At 46.7% G+C, this 19,998-nt stretch overlaps 1 protein-coding gene across 4 annotated transcripts in view; it reads left to right on the top strand.

Annotated features, from left to right (window-relative positions):
• LOC140191345 (beta-1,4 N-acetylgalactosaminyltransferase 1-like) overlaps positions 1 to 19,998 on the top strand; it is an 85,360-nt gene that overhangs the window by 19,864 nt on the left and 45,498 nt on the right. For all 4 annotated transcript variants that reach the window (XM_072248657.1, XM_072248654.1, XM_072248656.1 and 1 more), the window contains exons 4-5: positions 1,348 to 1,454; positions 7,656 to 7,693. In XM_072248657.1, the coding sequence (XP_072104758.1) occupies positions 1,348 to 1,454; positions 7,656 to 7,693 (145 nt within the window). The remainder of the gene's footprint in view (positions 1 to 1,347; positions 1,455 to 7,655; positions 7,694 to 19,998) is intronic.

Raw genomic sequence — 19,998 nt, 5'->3', positions numbered from 1 at the left:
GAGGGCAGGTCAGGTGACCAAGTAAGATACATGGCGTCCAGGTACGATCCCCAGAATGTCATCTCATCTGTGAAGTGGAAATTCCAGACCAAATGAGTCTCTAAAGGATGTTCAACAGTTGTGGCAGGGCTTGAATGCTATCACTTCCTACAAAGTGAAACCAAGCAACATAGGTGACAGCAAGCAAAGTTGGGAGGGGGACTTGATGGAGGTATTTAAAATTATGAGGGGGATAGATAGAGTTGATGTGGATAGGCTTTTTCCATTGAGAGTGGGGGAGATTCAAACAAGAGGACATGAGTTGAGAGTTAAAGGACAAAAGTTTAGGGGTAACATGAGGGGGAACTTCTTTACTCAGAGAGTGGTAGCTGTGTGGAACGAGCTTCCAGCAGAAGTGGTTGAGGCAGGTTCGATGTTGTCGTTTAAAGTTAAATTGGACAGCTATATGGACAGGAAAGGAATGGAGGGTTATGGGCTGAGTGCAGGTCAGTGGAACTAGGTGAGAGTAGGAGTTCGGCACGGACTAGAAGGGCCGAGATGGCCTGTTTCCATGCTGTAATTGTTATATGGTTATATGGTTTCACTGCCAGATGAGCTCAATGCTCGTTTTGACCATCAAAGCATGAAGAAACCTTCAGAAACTCCCACAGCCCCTGATGACCCTGTGATTTCAGTCTCTGAGGCTGACGTAAGAGCATCTTTCAGGAGGGTGAATTTGTGGAAAGCATGCCACCCAGATGGGGTACCTGGCCAGTAGTAAAGCCTCGTGCTGATCAACTGGCTGGAGATTTCACTGATTGTAATAAGTTCTTCAGGCTTGTGCTGGGAGCCAGAGTGTTGGGCTCCAAGGTTTTTAGAGTCTGAATTGGTTAATTGTTGTTTAATAAGAGTTATTTATCATTTACAATTGTTTGTGTTTTTTTCACAAGCAACTCACTCTTTGTAATGCAGTCTCCTGGTGTTTTCTGTTTAAGCTTGTAAAGTTTATTTTGATAGGCTCAGAGATTCCGTGTCACTTGTATTATTGAAGTGGACGCACGATTAATGCTAATTGCAGTGTCCTAGTTTTGAGATTGGATCTCCATTCAAACCTGAAACATCTGGACGGCAAAGATGCATACATCAGGATGATCTTTATCGACCTGCTGAGTGTCTCCAGCACTTTCTATTTTCATTGCTGCTAGTCAGTTTATATTTTTAATAGTGTGGTGAGGATGAGACTGTACGCAGAATGAGATACTTCTGTGCACAGAATGGTCCCGACATGGTGTGTGCTCTGGTAATCGAGCTCTACCTTGGCGGTTGAACATGACAATATTGACCACTCTGTTTGTGGTGTTCCTCCAGGACGAAGAGCCCTGCTGACGCTCTGCTCATTGCCAAAGCAAACTCTCCTCTGCAATACCCGATTCAAGGAGTTGAAGTGCAGCCGATGAAAACCATTTTAATACCAGGTCAGTGAAAAAAATGACTCGCCACGTCACATCATCTTCCAACCAGGTGTAGCCAGTGTTGTCATGAACTAACATGCGTATGTAGGGCAAAGAAAGATCCCACTAACTGCTGTGTGATAATGACCACATAGTCTCCTTTCGTTTGGAGAACTTCTTTCATGTTGCAATTCTAATAGTGCTGTGGGATATTTTATCTTCATCTCAAAGGACAACATTGAGGCCCTAACGTTCACATGTGGACTATGATTTTAGAATTTAGTATCTGAATTGGACCTGATGCCCCCAACATCAGCATGGGTCAGGTTCACATTTAACAGCTCACAGCTGGCCCAGCCAATTATGCAGGCTAGTGGCTGAGGCGGTGGGAGTCTAGACGAATCATCCCATGTCAACCCTGGTGACATGAAGGGGCTGTCTGGTTTTGAGCTTGGCTAGTTCTCCTCAGGCATAGGGCCCCAGGGAGGAAGAGGTCTGTCCCAGGCCCCTGAGACAATCCTCCTCCCTGACGTCCTCACACCTCCAAATGATCTCCACACTTGGGGCAGTGTGAAACAGCGGTTGGCAGGGTGTGGTGGGGTGTGGGCTGGTGTTCTGCTGAGCTGCACAGGAAGAGGTCAGAAGGAGGAAGAACAGGGAAGGTGTCATCACCTTCTGCTTTCCCTCATCAACGTGGGACTACAGCTCCAGGTGAGAGTCACGGGAATGCGGAATGCTGCAGCCACTCTTTCTGCAATGAGGTTGTTCTTGAAAAAAGTCACTCAATAACATCCTTCAAGGGAGGAAATTCGCTGCCGTACGCGGTGTAGCCTGTATGTGAACCTCGACCCACATGGGTGGTTCGTGCTGAGCAGTCTCCTCTGTTCAATGGTCACTAGGGATAGGCAATAAATGCTGGTGTTGCCGGTGACGACTGCTTCCCAAAAAAAGAGAAAATATTAATATAACTCATCAAATCTAGGTGAAGTATTTGAGAGTAACATGAGGGGGAACTTCTCTCAGAGAATGTGGAATGAGCTTGTCAGCAGAAATGGAAGATAAGATTTGGTTTCAACATTTAAGAGAAGTTTGCTTAGATACACAGATGGGAGGGGGGGTGGTGAATTATGGTCCAGGTGCAAGTCAATGGGACTAAGTAGAATAGTAGTTCAGCATGGACTAGATGGGTCGGGAGGTATGGTTCTGTGTTGTAGTGCTCTATGACTCTAGATCTGTTCAAAGGTCACCCAGCAACCATGCATTTGGAAAGAAAAAAAATGCAATGCTGTATGTTTCCTAATGCAACTCTTCCATCAGATCACAAACAAGAGAAAATCTGCAGATGCTGGAAATCCAAAGCACCACACACAAAATATTGGAGAAACTCAGCAGGTCAGGTATCATCTATGGAAAAGAATAAGCAGTCGATGTTTCAGGCCAAGACCCTTCCTCAGGAATCATTGACTTCCTTCAGCTACTCAATGAGGCAACCCATGTGATCTCAGTTGAGACCCAGTCAAGGTCTGGGCCTTCTGCTCTTTCTCTACACTCCTGCCAGTCACTTGACTCTTGTTCCCTCTTCAAAGCTTTCTACCCTATATGTTTCAGCTGGTTTGGGAATTTCACTGTGGATGCTGCGGTTCTTGCTGAAACCACAGTGTGTGGATGTTGTCACAAGTGAAACGAGTCTTCGCCTGTCTTTTGGAAGGTGTTCAGTTCGTGGAGACAGGTCAACTCACTGAAGATCCTCAATCTCCAGCCTCACTAAGCTTGTATTAAAAGTATTTGCTGTTCCCTTCTGAATTTAGTCTTAAATTAATATCAGACTGAGTTATGGAAGGAGGTTTTATTCATTGGAGGGTAGGAGAATGAGGGGTGATCTCATAGAGGTGCATAAATTAACACACTCAAAATGCTGGAGGAACTCAGCAGGTCAGGCAGTATCTATGGAAATGAATAAACAGTAGATGTTTCAGGCCGAGACTCTTCTTCAGGATTGTGTAGGAAGGGGGAAGACACACAAAGAAAAAGGTGGGGAGAAGGGAAGTGGGCTAGCTGGAAGGTGATAATTGAAGCCAGGTGGGTGGGAAAGGAAAAGAGCTGAAGAAGAAAGAATCTGATAGGAGAGGAGAGAGGACCATAGAAGAAAGGGAAGGGTCTCTGATGTCCTAGAACATTAAGTCGCATCCTGAGAACAGATGTGGCAGAGGCAAAGAAACTGAGAAAAGGGAATGGCATTTTTACAGGAGATAGAATTGGAAGAGGTATAGTCGAGATAACCTTGGTAATCAGTAGGTTTATAAAAGATGTCAGTTGATAGTTTGTCTCCAGAGATGGAGACAGAAAGGGGAGGGAGAGGTGTATAAAATCATGCATAGAAAGGGTGAATACACTCATTTTGCCCCAGGGTTGGGGAATCAAGAACTAGAGGGCATAAGTTTAAGGTGAGAGGGAAGAGCTTTAATAGGAACCTGAGGGGTAACTTTTTCACCTAAATGGCGGTCAGTATATGTAATGAACTTCCAGGGAAAGTGGTTAAGGTAGTTACATTAATAAAAATTTAAAAGACACTTGGACAAGTACATGGATAGAAAAGGTTTAGAGAGATATTGGCAAAATGTAGGCATATGGGACTGGCTTAAATGGACATCTTGGTTGGCATGGAGTGGTTGAGCAGAAGATCCTGTTTCCATGCTGTACAACTCTATCTCTTTGCTCTTGATTCCATGTCCCTATAATGGTTGCTTCTTGTAGAGTCATAGGGATGTACAGCGCAGAAATGGGACTTTCAGCCCATCATGTCCATGGCAACCAATAATGACCCAAATATGATAATCCCATTTACCACCATTTGGCCTTCAATATCTTGGTGATTACTGACTGTCTAGCTATTTCTTAAATGTAGAAGTTTCTACCTTCACTGCCCTCTCACGTAACGTGTTCCAAATCCTTTCGTCTACTCCAAACCCACATTTCGTAACTTTAAGTACGCCTTGGCAAATTAACCATTATTTCCTCTGTTCTAAAGACAGAAATGACACCCAGTCCTTCTTTCAATGTGGCTATTGCACAGAATTTGCTTCTTCTTTTCTAATCTCTTTCTGTTCTTGTAGTGCAGAAAGGAGAATGATTTTAATGCCAGTGACATACGCAGGCATGAAAACAAGCTTTTTGCAAGCTGCAGGACAGTGCATCACAAACGACAGAAACATAAGTTAACATAGACTCATATGACGGAACTAAACATTATAGCATTACTGAAGGGTTGAGAGAGTAAAAAAAATACATTTCGGGGTAGTGTCAGGGGTTTTCAGGTCGGTTCAACAAGCTGATGGCAGTGGAAGAAGATGTTCCTGTACCTTCAAGTGTGGATCTTTAGGCTCCTGTACTTCCTGCCTGATTTCAGAATCAGAATCAGAATCAGAATCCTTTATTATCGCCAAGTATGTGGACACATACAGGGAATTTGATGCCGGTTTCCCTGAGCTCTCGCTGTACAGAATCAAAAAGCAAACAAAACAATAGTGCAAATAATCATGAACTATATACAATAAGGTGTACCTGTGTATGTACAGGTGGACTTGGTTTATAATAGACTAAAATTCAAGTGTCCATAAGACTGATGGCATACGGAAAGAAACTGTTCTTGTACCTATTTGTCCTGGCATACAGTGATCTAAAGTGCCTACCAGAAGGAAGGAGTTGAAACAGGTGATGTCCAGGGTGTGATGGGTCTACAATGATGCTGCTTGCTCGCTTCCTGACTCTAGATGCATATAAGTCCTGGATTGAGGGCAGCTTCACACCAATAATCCTTTCCGCAGCCCTGACGGTTCTTTGGAGTCTATTCTTGATTGTTTGGTAGCTGATCCAAACCAGGCAGTGATGGACGAACAGAGAACAGACTGGATTATTCCTGAATAGGATTGAATCAGCAGCTCCTGAGGCAGGTTGTACTTCCTGAGTTGACGTTGGAAATACAACCTCTGCTGAGCCTTTTTGATAAGAGTGTCTGTGTTGGGTGTCCACTTCAGGTCCTGGGAGATTGTGACACCCAGAAACCTGAAGGTCTCCACAGCAGACACAATACTGTTAAGTATAGTGAGTGGGGGGAGTATTGGGGGGCTCCTCCTGAAGTCCACTGTCATCTCCACAGTCTTGGGCATATTTAGCTCCAGATTGTTCTGATATACACTGTATGTACTTTGATAATAAATTTAGCCTGAACTTTGAACTAGCTTAAATGGGCATGAACCAATTCGGACATGGGACTCTATAATGTCCTCATTCACACACATCCCAGCAGAGGCGGCAGGAGTGACCCCCAACTATACCCTCCAAATGGGGGAGTTCGGCCAACCCAGAATAGGCTGGGGTTCATGTCTGTGACCATCTCAGATGCATGAAACAAACTGCTGGAGGAACTCAGGGGGTCAGTCAGCATCTCAAAAGAGCAATGTTGCATGTCAAAAGGGCAATGTTATGATAGTCATGAGAGATTTCAACAAGCAGGTTGATTGGGAAGATCAGGTTGGAAATGGATCTCAAGAGAATGAGTTTGTTGAATGCCTATGAGGTGGCTTTTTAGAGTAGTTTATTGTTGCGCTTACTAGGGGATCAGCTATACTAGATTGGGTGTTATGTAATGAAACAAAGGTGATTAGGGAACTTAAGGTAAAAGAACCCTTAGGAGGCAGTGATCGGAAGATGATTAAGTTCAACTTGAAATTTGATAGGGAGAAAGTAAAGTCTGACGTCACAGTATTTTAGTGGAGTAAAGGAAATTACAGTGGTATGAGAGAGGAGTTGGCCAAAGTAAATTGGAAGAAACTGCTGGCAGGGATGACAGCAGAGCAGCAACAACGTGAGTTTCTGGGAAAAATAAGGAAGGTGCAGGGTAGATGTATTCCAAAAACAAAAACAAAGAAATATTCAAACGGCAAAATAGTACAACCGTGACATGGGAAGTCAAGGCTAATGTATATGCAAAAGAGGGGGCACACAACAAAGCAAAAATTACCAGTAAGATGGAAGATTGGGAAGCTTTTAAAACCCTGCAGAGAGCAACTAAATCACTGGGAGGGAAAAGATGAAATATAAAAGCAAGCTGGCAAACAATATCAGAGTGGATAGTAAAAGCTTTTGCAAGTATGTAAAAAATAAAAGAAATATGAGAGTGGATATAGGACCACAAGAAAATGAGACCGGAAAAATAATAACAGGGGCCAAGGAGAAGGCAGATGAACTAAATGAATATTTTGCATCAATCTTTACTGTGGAAGACACTAGCAGTGTGCCAGATGTTGAAGAGTGTGAGGGAAGAGAAGTGCGTGCAATTACTATTACAAGGGAGAAGGTGCTCATAAAGCTGAAAAGCCTGTAGGTACCTAAGCCACCCGACCAGATGAACTGAAAGAGGGTGTGATAGAGATTGTGAAGGCATTAGTAATGATCTTTCAAAATCATTGGACTCTGGATCGGTGCCAGAGGACTGGAAAACTGCAAATGTCACTCCACTCTTTCAGAAAGGGGGAAAGCAGCAGATGTTGCAGTCAATTGTTAAGGATGAGCTTATGGTGTACTTGGTGACACAGGACAAGATAGGATAAGATCACCACAGTTTCCAAAAGGGAAAATCTTGCCTGACGAGCCCTTCAGAATTCTTTGAGGAGTTACATGTAGAATAGACAAAGGGATTGCAGTCGACATTGTGTATTTGGACTTTCAGAAGGCCTTTGACAAGGTGCCACACATAAGGCTGCTTACCAGGTTAAGAGCCCATAGTATTACAGGCAGAGTTTGATAGGTTCTTGATTGGATATGGCATCAAAGGTTACGGGGAGAAGGCTGGGGAGTGGGGCTGAGGAGGGGAAATAAGGATCAGCCAGGATTGATTGGCAGAGCAGACACAATGGGCCAAATGGCTTAATTCTGCTCTTATGTCTTATGGTCTTATCTCTGGCGAGAAATAGTCGATGATTTGCATTGAGAACCTCCATCTGGACCCGAAGGCACGACTGTCCATTTCCATCCACAGATGCTGCCTGACCCATTGAAATCCCCCAGCAATTTGTTTTTTTTTCGCTCAAAATCCCAGCATCTGCAGTCTTGTGTGTGTCTATCTCAAATGAGTCGCAAACTCACAGCCTGGTCCAGAGACAAAGACCAGTTTGAATCTGTTTCATTTGGTTTAATCTGTCTCAAATGGTTGATTTTTTATCATAGGTCTGAGTCTGCAAGCAAAATCGCAGCGTCTCTTTGTGGTAAGATTTTTATTGCCAACTTAGCTTTAATAAAGGAAACTTTAAGAAAACACTGTATGCTTGATGGTGAATAGATCACTTCAGGTTACTTACTATATAGAGGGATGAATTGGTTTAATGAATACTCATTTAAGATACTTTTCAGAAATAGAATTAGAGGAAAACACCTATAATCTGGCATCTGTTTAGAAATCCTTATAGTTTGGTACCTGGGTCACTCAGTGTGCAACGTAAGGTGGGTGTCGTGAGTGTGTGTGTGTGTGAGTGTGTGTGTGGTGTGTGTGTGTGTGTGTGTGTGTGTGTGTGTGTGTGTGTGTGAAGGAGTTTGAGTCCACAGTCAGGGTCCACAGTAGAAGTGGAGTGTTTATTCACAGACAGGGTCCAGAAAGTGAGTGGAGTGTTTATTCACAGACAGGGTCCAGAGAGTGAGTGGAGTGTTTATCCACAGACAGGGTCCAGAGTAGTGGGGAGTGTTTATTCACAGACAGGGTACAGAGAGTGAGTGGAGTGTTTATTCACAGACAGGGTCTGGAGTGTGAACAAAGTGTCAGTGTTCACAGACAGGCTCCAGTGTGTGGGTGGAGTGTTTATTCACACACGGTGTCCAGACAGTGAGTGAAAGTTTATTCAAAGACAGGGTCTGGAGTGTGAACAGAGTGTCTGTGTTCACAGACAGGCTCCAGTGTGTGGGTGGTGTGTTTATTCACACACAGTGTCGAGGGAGTGAGTGGAGTGTTTATTCACAGACAGGCTACAGAGAGTGAGTTGTCTGTTTCTTCACAGACAGGGTCCAGAGAGTGAATGGAGTGTTTATTCACAGACAGGGTCCAGAGAGTGAGTGGAGTGTTTATTCACAGACAGCGTCCAGAGTGTGAGTGGAGTGTTTATTCACAGACAGGCTCCAGAAAGTGAGTGGAGTGTTTATTCACAGACAGGGTCCAGAGAGTGAGTGGAGTGTTTATTCACAGACAGCGTCCAGAGTGTGAGTGGAGTGTTTATTCACAGACAGGGTCCAGAGAGTGAATGGAGTGTTTATTTTCAGACAGGGTCCAGAGAGTGAGTGGAGTGTTTATTCACAGACAGAGTCCAGAGAGTGATTCAAGTGTTTGTTCACAGGCAAGGTCCAGGGAGTGAATGGAGTCTTTATTCACAGAGAGCGTCCAGAGAATGAATGGAGTGTTTATTCACAGACAGGGTCCAGAGTGTGAGTGGAGTGTTTATTCACAGGCAGGTTCCAGATAGTGAATGGAGTGTTTATTCACAGACAGGGTCCAGAGAGTGAGTGGAGTGTTTATTCACAGACAGGGTCTGGAGTATGAACAGAGTGTCCTTGTTGACAGGGTCCAGAGAGTGAGTGGAGTGTTTATTCACAGACAGGGTCTGGAGTATGAACAGAGTGTCCTTGTTGACAGACAGGCTCCAGTGTGTGGGTGGAGTGTATATTCACACATAGTGTCCAGAGAGTGAGTGGACTGTTTATTCACAGACAGGGTCCAGAGTAGGGGGGAGTGTTTATTCACAGACAGGGTCTGGAGCATGAACAGAATGTCCTTGTTCACAGACAGGCTCCAGTGTGTGGGTGGAGTGTTTATTCACACACAGTGTCCAGAGGCTGAGTGGAGTGTTTATTCACAGACAGGTTCCAGAGACTGAATGGAGTGTTTATTCACTGACAGGGCCCAGAGTGTGAGTGGAGTATTTGTTCACAGGCAGGCTCCAGTGTGTGGGTGGAGTGTGTGTTCACAGATTGTGTCCAGAGTGAGAGGGAGTGTTTCTTCCCAGACAGGGTCCAGAGTGGGAGGGAGTGTTTATTCACAAACAGGGTCCAGAGAGTGAGTGGAGTGTTTGTTTACAGACAGGGTCCAAAGAGTGAGTGGAGTGTTTATGCACAGACAGTGTCCAAAGAGTGAGTGGAGTGTTTATGCACAGACAGTGTCCAGAGAGTGAGTGAAGTGTTTATTCACAGACAAGGTCCAGAGAGTGAGTGGAGTGTTTATTCAAAGACAGGGTCCAGAGTGTGAGTGGAGTGTTTGTTCACAGACAGGCTCCAGTATGTGGGTGGAGTGTGTGTTCAAAGACAGGGTACAGAGAGTGAGTGGAGTGTTTATACACATACAGGGTCCATAGTGGGAGGGAGTGTTTATTCACAGACAGGGCCCAGATAGTGAGTGGAGTGTTTATTCACAGACAGGGTCAGGAGTGTGAGTGGAGTATTTGTTCACAGGCAGGCTCCAGTATGTGGGTGGAGTGTGTGTTCACAGATTGTGTCCAGAGTGTGAGTGGAGTCTTTATTCACAGACAGCGTCCAGAGTGTGAGTAGATTGTTTTTTCACAGACAGGGTTCAGAGAGCGAGTGGAGCGTTTATTCACAGACAGGGTCCAGAGTAGTGGGGAGTGTTTCTTCACAGACAGGGTCCAGAGTGGGAGGGAGTGTTTATTCACAGACATGGTCCAGAGAGTGAGTGGAGTGTTTGTTTACAGACGGGGACCTGAGAGTGAATGGAGTGTTTATTCACAGGCAGGCTTCAGTATGTGGGTGGAGTGTTTATTCACAGACAGGGTCCAGAGAATGAATGGAGTGTTTATTCACAGACAGGGTCCAGAGAATGAATGGAGTCTTTATTCACAGACAGAGTCCAGACAGTGAGTGGAGTGTTTCTTCACAGACAGTGCCCAGAGAGTGAGTGGAGTGTTTATTCAAAGACAGGGTCCAGAGTGTGAGTGGAGTATCTGTTCACAGGCAGGCTCCAGTATGTGGGTGGAGTGTGTGTTCACAGATTGTGTCCAGAGTGGGAGGGAGTGTTTATTCACAGACAGGTTCCAGAGTGGGAGGGAGTGTTTCTTCCCAGACAGGGTCCAGAGTGGGAGGGAGTATTTGTTTACAGACAGGGTCCAGAGAGTGAGTGGAGTGTTTATGCACAGACAGTGTCCAGAGAGTGAGTGGAGTGTTTATGCACAGACAAGGTCCAGAGTGGGGGTGGAGTTTTTATTCACAGACAGGCTCCAGAGAGTGAATGGAGTGTTTATTCACAGACAGGGTCCAGAGTTGGGGAGAGTGTTTACTCACAGACAGGGCCCAGAGAGTGAGTGGAGTGTTTATTCACTGACAGGGCCCAGAGTGTGAGTGGAGTATTTGTTCACAGGCAGGCTCCAGTATGGTGGTGGAGTGTGTGTTCACAGATTGTGTCCAGAGTGGGAGGGAGTGTTTAATCACAGACAGGTTCCAGAATGAGTGGAGCGTTTATTCACAAATAGGGTCCAGAGAGTGAGTGGAGTGTTTGTTCACAGAAAGTGTCCAGAGAGTGAGTGGAGTGTTTATGCACAGACAGTGTCCAGAGAGTGAGTGGAGTGTTTATTCACAGACAGCATCCAGAATGTGAGTGGAGTGTTTATTCACAGACAGGCTCCAGTGAGTGAATGGAGTGTTTATTCATAGACAGGGTCCTGAGTGTGAACAGAGTGTCCGTGTTCACCGACGGGCTCCAGTGTGTCGGTGGATTGTTTATTCACAGACAGTGTCCAGACAGTCGGTGGAGTGTTTATTCACAGACAGGGTCCAGAGTTGGGGGGAGTGTATATTCACAGACAGTCTCCAGAGTGTGAGTGGAGTGTTTATTCACAGATGGGTTCCAGAGTGAATCTAGTGTTTATTCACAGACAGGGCACAGAGAGTGAGTGGAGTGTTTATTCAGGGACAGGGTCCAGAGAGTGAATGGAGTGTTTATTCACAGACAGGGTCCAGAGAGTGATTCGAGTGTTTGTTCACAGGCAAGGTCCAGGGAGTGAATGGAGTCTTTATTCACACACAGTGTCGAGGGAGTGAGTGGAGTGTTTATTCACAGAGAGCGTCCAGAGAATGAATGGAGTGTTTATTCACAGACAGGGTCCAGAGAGTGAGTGGAGCGTTTATTCACAAAGAGGGTCCAGAGAGTGAGTGGAGAGTTTGTTTACAGACAGGGTCCAGAGAGTGAGTGGAGTGTTTATTCACAGGCAAGGTCCAGAGTGGGAGGGAGTATTTGTTCACTGGCAGGCTCCAGTATGTGGGTGGAGTGTTTATTCACAGACAGGGTCCAGAGAATGAATGGAGTGTTTATTCACAGACAGGGTCCAGAGAGTGAATGGTCTGTTTATTCACAGACAGGCTCCAGAGAGTGAATGGAGTGTTTATTCAAAGGCAGGATCTGGAGTGGTAGGGAGTGTTTACTCACAGACAGGGCCCAGAGAATGAATGGAGTGTTTATTCACAGAGAGGGTCCAGAGTTGTGGGGAGTGTTTATTCACAGAGAGTGTCCAGAGTCGGGGGTGAGTTTATTCACAGACAGTGCCCAGAGAGTGAGTGGAGTGTTTATTCAAAGACAGGTTCCAGAGTGGGAGGGAGTGTTTCTTCCCAGACAGAGTCCAGAGTGGGAGGGAGTGTTTATTCACAGACATGGTCCAGAGAGTGAGTGGAGCGTTTATTCACAAACAGGGTCCAGAGTCGGGGGGAGTGTTTCTTCACAGACAGGGCCCAGAGAGTGAGTGGAGTGTTTATTCACAGGCAAGGTCCAGAGTGTGAGTGGAGTATTTGTTCACAGGCAGGCTCCAGTATGTGGGTGGAGTGTTTATTCACAGACAGGGTACAGAGAGTGAGTGGAGTGTTTATTCACAGACAGGGTCTGGAGTGTGAACAGAGTGTCCGTGTTCACAGACAGGCTCCAGTGTGTGGGTGGTGTGCTTATTGACACACAGTTTCGAGGGAGTGAGTGGAGTGTTTATTCACAGACAGGGTCCAGAGAGTGAGTGGAGTGTTTATTCACAGACAGGGTCCAGAGTAGGGGGGAGTGTTTATTCACAGACAGGGTCTGGAGTATGAACAGAGTGTCCTTGTTCACAGACAGGCTTCAGTGTGTGGGTGGAGTGTTTATTCACACACAGTGTCCAGAGGCTGAGTGGAATTTTTATTCACAGACACGGTGCAGAGTGTGAGTGGACTGTTTATTCACAGACAGGTTCCAGAGACTGAATGGAGTGTTTATTCACCGACAGGGTCCAGTGTGTGAGTGGAGTTTTTATTCACACACAGTGTCCAGAAGCTGAGTGGAGTGTTTATTGACAGACACGGTCCAGAGAGTGAGTGGAGTGTTTATTCACAGACAGAGTCCAGAGTGGGAGGGAGTGTTTATTCACAGACATGGTCCAGAGTGTGTGTGGAGTGTTTGTTCACAGTCAGGCTCTGGTATGTGGGTGGAGTGTGTGTTCACAGATTGTGTCCAGAGTGGGAGGGAATGTTTCTTCACAGACAGGGTCCAGAGTGAGAGGGAGTGTTTATTCACAGACATGGTCCAGACAGTGAGTGGAGTGTTTATTCACAAACAGGGTCCAGAGAGTGAGTGGAGTACTTGTTCACAGACAGGGTTCAGAGAGTGAGTAGAGTGTTTATTCACAGACAGGGTCCAGAGTGGGGGGTGGAGTTTTTATTCACAGATAGGGTCCAGAGAGTGAGTGGAGTGTTTGTTCACAGACGGGTTCCAGTATGTGGGTGGAGTGGGTTCACAGATTGTGTCCAGAGTGGGAGGGAGTTTTTATTCACAGATAGGGTCCAGAGAGTGAGTGGAGTGTTTATTCACAGACAGGGTCCGGAGTGTGAACAGAGTGGCCGTATTCACAGACAGGCTCCAGTGTTTCGGTGGAGTGTTCATTCACACACAGTGTTCAGGGTGTGAGTGGAGTTGTTATTCACAGACAGGGTCCAGAGTAGAGGGAGTGTTTATTCACAGACAAGGTACAGAGAGTGAGTGGAGTGTTTATTCACATACAGGGTCCATAGTGGGAGGGAGTGTTTATTCACCGACAGGGTCCACAGTGTGAACAGAGTGTCCGTGTGCACAGACAGGCTCCAGTGTGTGGGTGGTTTGTTTATTCACACACAGTGTCCAGAGGGTGAGTGGAGTGTTTATTCACAGACACGGTGCAGAGTGTGAGTGGAGTGTTTATTCACAGACAGGTTCCAGAGACTGAATGGAGTGTTTATTCACAGACAAGGTCCAGAGTAGGGGGGAGTGTTTATTCACAGACAGGGCCCAGAGTGTGAGTGGAGTGTTTATTCAGAGACAGGGTCCAGAGAGTGAGTGCAGAGTTTATTCACAGACAGGTTCCAGAGAGTGAGTGGACTGTTCCTTCACAGACAGGGTCTGGAGTGTGAACAGAGTGTCCGTGTTCACAGACAGGCTCCAGTGTGTGGGTGGAGTGTGTATTCACACACAGTGTCCAGACAGTCAGTGGAGTGTTTATTCAAAGACAGGGTCAAGAGTGTGAGTGGAGTATTTATTCACAGGCAGGCTCCAGTATGTGGGTGGAGTGTGTGTTCACAGATTGTGTCCAGACAGTGAGTGAGAGTTTATTCACAGACAGGGTCTGGAGTGTGAACAAAGTGTCAGTGTTCACAGACAGGCTCCAGTGTGTGGGTGGAGTGTGTGTTCACAGATTGTGTCCAGACAGTGAGTGAGAGTTTATTCACAGACAGGGTCTGGAGTGTGAACAAAGTGTCAGTGTTCACAGACAGGCTCCAGTGTGTGGGTGGAGTGTTTATTCACACACGGTGTCCAGACAGTGAGTGAGAGTTTATTCAAAGACAGAGTCTGGAGTGTGAACAGAGTGTCCGTGTTCACAGACAGGCTCCAGTGTGTGGGTGGAGTGTTTATTCACACACAGTGTCCAGAGGGTGAGTGTAGTGTTTATTCACAGACAGCATCCAGTGTGTGAGTGGAGTGTTTATTCAGAGACAGGATCCAGAGAGTGAGTGCAGTGTTTATTCACAGACAGGATCCAGAGAGTGAGTGGTCTGTTTCTTCACAGACAGGGTCTGGAGTGTGAACAGCGTGTCCATGTTCACAGACAGGCTCCAGTGTGTGGGTGGAGTTTTTATTCACACGCAGTGTCCAGGGAGTGAGTGGTGTGTTTATTCACTGACAGGGCCCAGAGAGTTAGTGGAGTGTTTATTCAAAGACAGGGTCCAGAGTGTGAGTGGAGTATTTATTCACAGGCAGGCTCCAGTATGTGGGGGGAGTGTGTGTTCACAGATTGTGTCCAGAGTGGGAGGGAGTGTTTATTCACAGACAGGTTCCAGAGTGGGAGGGAGTTTTTCTTCCCAGACAGGGTCCAGAGTGGGAAGGAGTGTTTATTCACAGACAGTGTCCAGAGAGTGAGTGGAGTGTTTGTTTACAGACAAGGTCCAGAGAGTGAGTGGAGTGTTTATGCACAGACAGTGTCCAGAGAGTGAATGGAGTGTTTATTGACAGACAGGGTCCAGAGAGGGAGTGGAGTGTTTATTCACAGATTTGGTCCAGAGTGTGTGTGGAGTGTTTATTCACAGTCGGGCTCTGGTATGTGGGTGGAGTGTGTGTTCACAGATTGTGTCCAGAGTGGGAGGGAGTGTGTATTCACAGACAAGGTCCAGAGAGTGAGTGGAGTGTTTATTCACAGACAGCGTCCAGAGTGTTAGTAGATTGTTTTTTCACAGACAGGGTTCAGAGAGTGAGTGGACAGTTTATTCACAGACAGGGTCCAGAGTAGGGGGGAGTTGTTATTCACAGACAGTGTCCAGAGAGTGAGTGGAGTGTTTATTCACAAACAAGGTCCACAGTGTGAACTGAGTGTCCGTGTGCACAGACAAGCTCAAGTGTGTGGGTGGAGTGTTTACTCACACACAGTGTCCAGACAGTGAGTGGAGTGTTTATTCACAGACAGCGTCCAGAGTGTGAGTAGATTGTTTATTCACAGACAGGGTCCAGAGTAGGGGCGAGTGTTTATTCACAGTCAGGGTACAGAGAGTGAGTGGAGTGTTTATTCACAGACAGGGTCTGGAGTGTGAACAGAGTGTCTGTGTTCAGAGACAGGCTCCAGTGTGTGGGTGGAGTGTTTATTCACAGACAGGCTCCAGAGAGTGAGTTGTCTGTTTCTTCACAGACAGGCTCCAGAGAGTAAATGGAGTGTTTATTCACAGAGAGGGTCCAGAGTTGGGGGGAGTGTTTATTCACAGAGAGTGTCCAGAGTCGGGGGGAGTGTTCATTCACAGACAGCGCCCAGAGAGTGAGTGGAGTGTTTATTCAAAGACAGGGTCCAGAGTGTGAGTGGAGTATTTGTTCACAGGCAGGTTCCAGTATGTGGGTGGAGTGTGTGTTCACAGATTGTGTCCAGAGTGGGAAGGAGTGTTTATTCACGGACAGGGTCCAGAGTGGGAGGGAGTGTTTCTTCACAGACAGGGTCCAGAGTGAGAGGGAGTGTTTATTCACAGACATGGTCCAGACAGTGAGTGGAGTGTTTATTCACAAACAGGGTCCAGAGAGTGAGTGGAGTACTTGTTCACAGACAGGGTTCAGAGAGTGAGTAGAGTGTTTATTCACAGACAGGGTCCAGAGTGGGGGTGGAGTTTTTATTCACAGATAGGGTCCAGAGAGTGAGTGGAGTGTTTGTTCACAGACGGGTTCCAGTATGTGGGTGGAGTGGGTTCACAGATTGTGTCCAGAGTGGGAGGGAGTTTTTATTCACAGATAGGGTCCAGAGAGTGAGTGGAGTGTTTATTCACAGACAGGGTCCGGAGTGTGAACAGAGTGGCCGTATTCACAGACAGGCTCCAGTGTTTCGGTGGAGTGTTCATTCACACACAGTGTTCAGGGTGTGAGTGGAATTGTTATTCACAGACAGGGTCCAGAGTAGAGGGAGTGTTTATTCACAGACAAGGTACAGAGAGTGAGTGGAGTTGTTATTCACAGACAGGGTCCAGAGTAGAGGGAGTGTTTATTCACAGACAAGGTACAGAGAGTGAGTGGAGTGTTTATTCACATACAGGGTCCATAGTGGGAGGGAGTGTTTATTCACCGACAGGGTCCACAGTGTGAACAGAGTGTCCGTGTGCACAGACAAGCTCCAGTGTGTGGGTGGAGTGTTTATTCACACACAGTGTCCAGAGGCTGAGTGGAGTGTTTATTCACAGACACGGTGCAGAGTGTGAGTGGAGTGTTTATTCACAGACAGGTTCCAGAGACTGAATGGAGTGTTTATTCACAGACAAGGTCCAGAGTAGGGGGGAGTGTTTATTCACAGACAGGGCCCAGAGTGTGAGTGGAGTGTTTATTCAGAGACAGGGTCCAGAGAGTGAGTGCAGAGTTTATTCACAGACAGGTTCCAGAGAGTGAGTGGACTGTTCCTTCACAGACAGGGTCTGGAGTGTGAACAGAGTGTCCGTGTTCACAGACAGGCTCCAGTGTGTGGGTGGAGTGTGTATTCACACACAGTGTCCAGACAGTCAGTGGAGTGTTTATTCAAAGACAGGGTCAAGAGTGTGAGTGGAGTATTTATTCACAGGCAGGCTCCAGTATGTGGGTGGAGTGTGTGTTCACAGATTGTGTCCAGACAGTGAGTGAGAGTTTATTCACAGACAGGGTCTGGAGTGTGAACAAAGTGTCAGTGTTCACAGACAGGCTCCAGTGTGTGGGTGGAGTGTGTGTTCACAGATTGTGTCCAGACAGTGAGTGAGAGTTTATTCAAAGACAGAGTCTGGAGTGTGAACAGAGTGTCCGTGTTCACAGACAGGCTCCAGTGTGCGGGTGGAGTGTTTATTCACACACAGTGTCCAGAGGGTGAGTGTAGTGTTTATTCACAGACAGCATCCAGTGTGTGAGTGGACTGTTTATTCACAGACAGGGTACAGAGAGTGAATGGAGTGTTTATTCAAAGACAGGGTCTGGAGTGTGAACAGAGTGTCTGTGTTCACAGACAGGCTCCAGTGTGTGGGTGGTGTGTTTATTCAGACACAGTGTCGAGGGAGTGAGTGGACTGTTTATTCACAGACGGGTTCCAGAGTGAATCTAGTGTTTATTCACAGACAAGGTCCAGAGAGTGAGTGGAGAGTTTATTCACAGGGAGGGTCCAGAGTAGTGGGAGTGTTTATTCACAGACAGGGCACAGAGAGTGAGTGGAGTGTTCATTCACAGACAGGGTCCGGAGTGTGAACAGAGTGTCCGTGTTCAGAGACAAGCTGCAGTGTGTGAGTGGAGTGCTTATTCACAGACAGGGTCCAGAGAGTGAGTGGAGTGTTTGTTTACAGACAGGGTCCAGAGAGTGAGTGGAGTGTTTGTTTACAGACAGGGTCCAGAGAGTGAGTGGAGTGTTTATGCACAGACAGTGTCCAGAGAGTGAGTGGAGTGTTTATTCACAGACAAGGTCCACAGTGTGAACTGAGTGTCCGTGTGCACAGACAGGCTCAAGTGTGTGGGTGGAGTGTTTATTCACAGACGGGTTCCAGAGTGAATCTAGTGTTTATTCACATACAAGGTCCAGAGAGTGAGTGGAGAGTTTATTCACAGACAGGGTCCAGAGTAGGGGGGAGTGTTTATTCCCAGACAGGGTCCAGAGTGGGAGGGAGTGTGTATTCATAGACAGGGTCCAGAGAGGGAGTGGAGTGTTTATTCACAGACAGGGTCCAGAGTGTGTGTGGAGTGTTTGTTCACAGTCAGGCTCTGGTATGTGGGTGGAGTGTGTGTTCACAGATTGTGTCCAGAGTGGGAGGGAGTGTGTATTCACAGACAAGGTCCAGAGAGTGAGTGGAGTGTTTATTCACAGACAGTGTCCAGAGTGTGAGTAGATTGTTTTTTCACAGACAGGGTTCAGAGAGTGAGTGGAGAGTTTATTCACAGACAGGGTCCAGAGTAGCGGGGAGTGGTTATTCACAGACAGGGTACAGAGAGTGAGTGGAGTGTTTATTTACAGACAGGGTCCGGAGTGTAAACAGAGTGTCCGTGTTCAGAGACAGGCTCCAGTGTGTGGGTGGAGTGTTTATTCACAGACAGGCTCCAGAGATTGAGTTGTCTGTTTCTTCACAGACAGGGTCCAGAGAGTGAATGGAGTGTTTATCACAGAGAGGGTCCAGAGTTGGTGGGAGTGTTTATTCACAGAGAGTGTCCAGAGTCGGGTGGAGTGTTTATTCACAGACAAGGTCCAGTGAGTGAGTGGAGTGTTTATTCACAGACAGCGTCCAGAGTGTGAGTGGACTGTTTTTTCACAGACAGGGTTCAGAGAGTGAGTGGAGAGTGTATTCACAGACAGGGTCCAGAGTAGGGGGGAGTGGTTATTCACAGATAGGGTCCAGAGAGTGAGGGGACTGTTTATTCACAGACAGGGTCCAGAGTGGGAGGGAGTGTTTGTTTACAGACAGTGTCCAGAGAGTGAGTGGAGTATTTGTTTACAGGCAGGTTCCAGTATGTGGGTGGAGTGTGTGTTCACAGATTGTGTCGAGAGTGGGATGGAGTGTTTCTTCACAGACAGGTTCCAGAGTGGGAGGGAGTGTTTCTTCACAGACAGGGTCCAGAGTGGGAGGGAGTGTTTATTCACAGACATGGTCCAGAGAGTAAGTGGAACATTTATACACAAACAGCGTCCAGAGAGTGAGTGGAGTGTTTGTTCACAGACAGGCTCTAGTATGTGGGTGGAGTGTGTTCACAGATTGTGTCCAGAGTTGGGGGGGAGTGTTTATTCATAGAGAGTGTCCAGAGTCGGTTGGAGTGTTTATTCACAGACAGGGCCCAGAGAGTGAGTGGAGTGTTTATTCAAAGACAGGGTCCAGAGTGTGAGTGGAGTATTTGTTTACAGGCAGGTTCCAGTATGTGGGTGGAGTGTGTGTTCACAGATTGTGTCGAGAGTGGGATGGAGTGTTTATTCACAGACAGGTTCCAGAGTGGGAGGGAGTGTTTATTCACAGACATGGTCGAGAGAGTGAGTGGAGCATTCATACACAAACAGGGTCCAGAGAGTGAGTAGAGTGTTTATTCACAGACAGGGTCCAGAGTGGGAGGGAGTGTTTGTTCACAGACAGTGTCCAGAGTGTGAGTGGACTGTTTGTTTACAGACAGGCTCTAGTATGTGGGTGGAGTGTGTTCACAGATTGTGTCCAGAGTGGGAGGGAGTTTTTATTCACAGACAGGGTCCAGAGTGTGAGTGGAGTGTGTGTTCACAGACAGTGTTCAGAGAGTGAGTGGAGTGTTTATTCACATACAGGGTCCAGAGTGTGAACAGAGTGGCCGTATTCACAGACAGGCTCCAGTGTTTCGGTGGAGTGTTCATTCACACACAGTGTTCAGAGTGTGACTGGAGTGTTTATTCACAGACAGCGTCCAGAGAGGGAGTGGAGTGTTTATTCTCAGACAGGGTCCAGAGTGTGTGTGCAGTGTTTGTTCACAGTCAGGCTCTGGTATGTGGGTGGAGTGTGTGTTCACAGATTGTGTCCAGAGTGGGAGGGAGTGTGTATTCACTGACAAGGTCCAGAGAGTGAG

The sequence above is a fragment of the Mobula birostris genome, chromosome X (genome assembly GCF_030028105.1).
Source record: "Mobula birostris isolate sMobBir1 chromosome X, sMobBir1.hap1, whole genome shotgun sequence".
In the NCBI taxonomy this organism is placed as follows: domain Eukaryota; kingdom Metazoa; phylum Chordata; class Chondrichthyes; order Myliobatiformes; family Myliobatidae; genus Mobula; species Mobula birostris.
The sequence above is the reverse complement of the archived record's forward strand: the minus strand, read 5'-3'. Positions and strand labels throughout refer to the sequence as shown.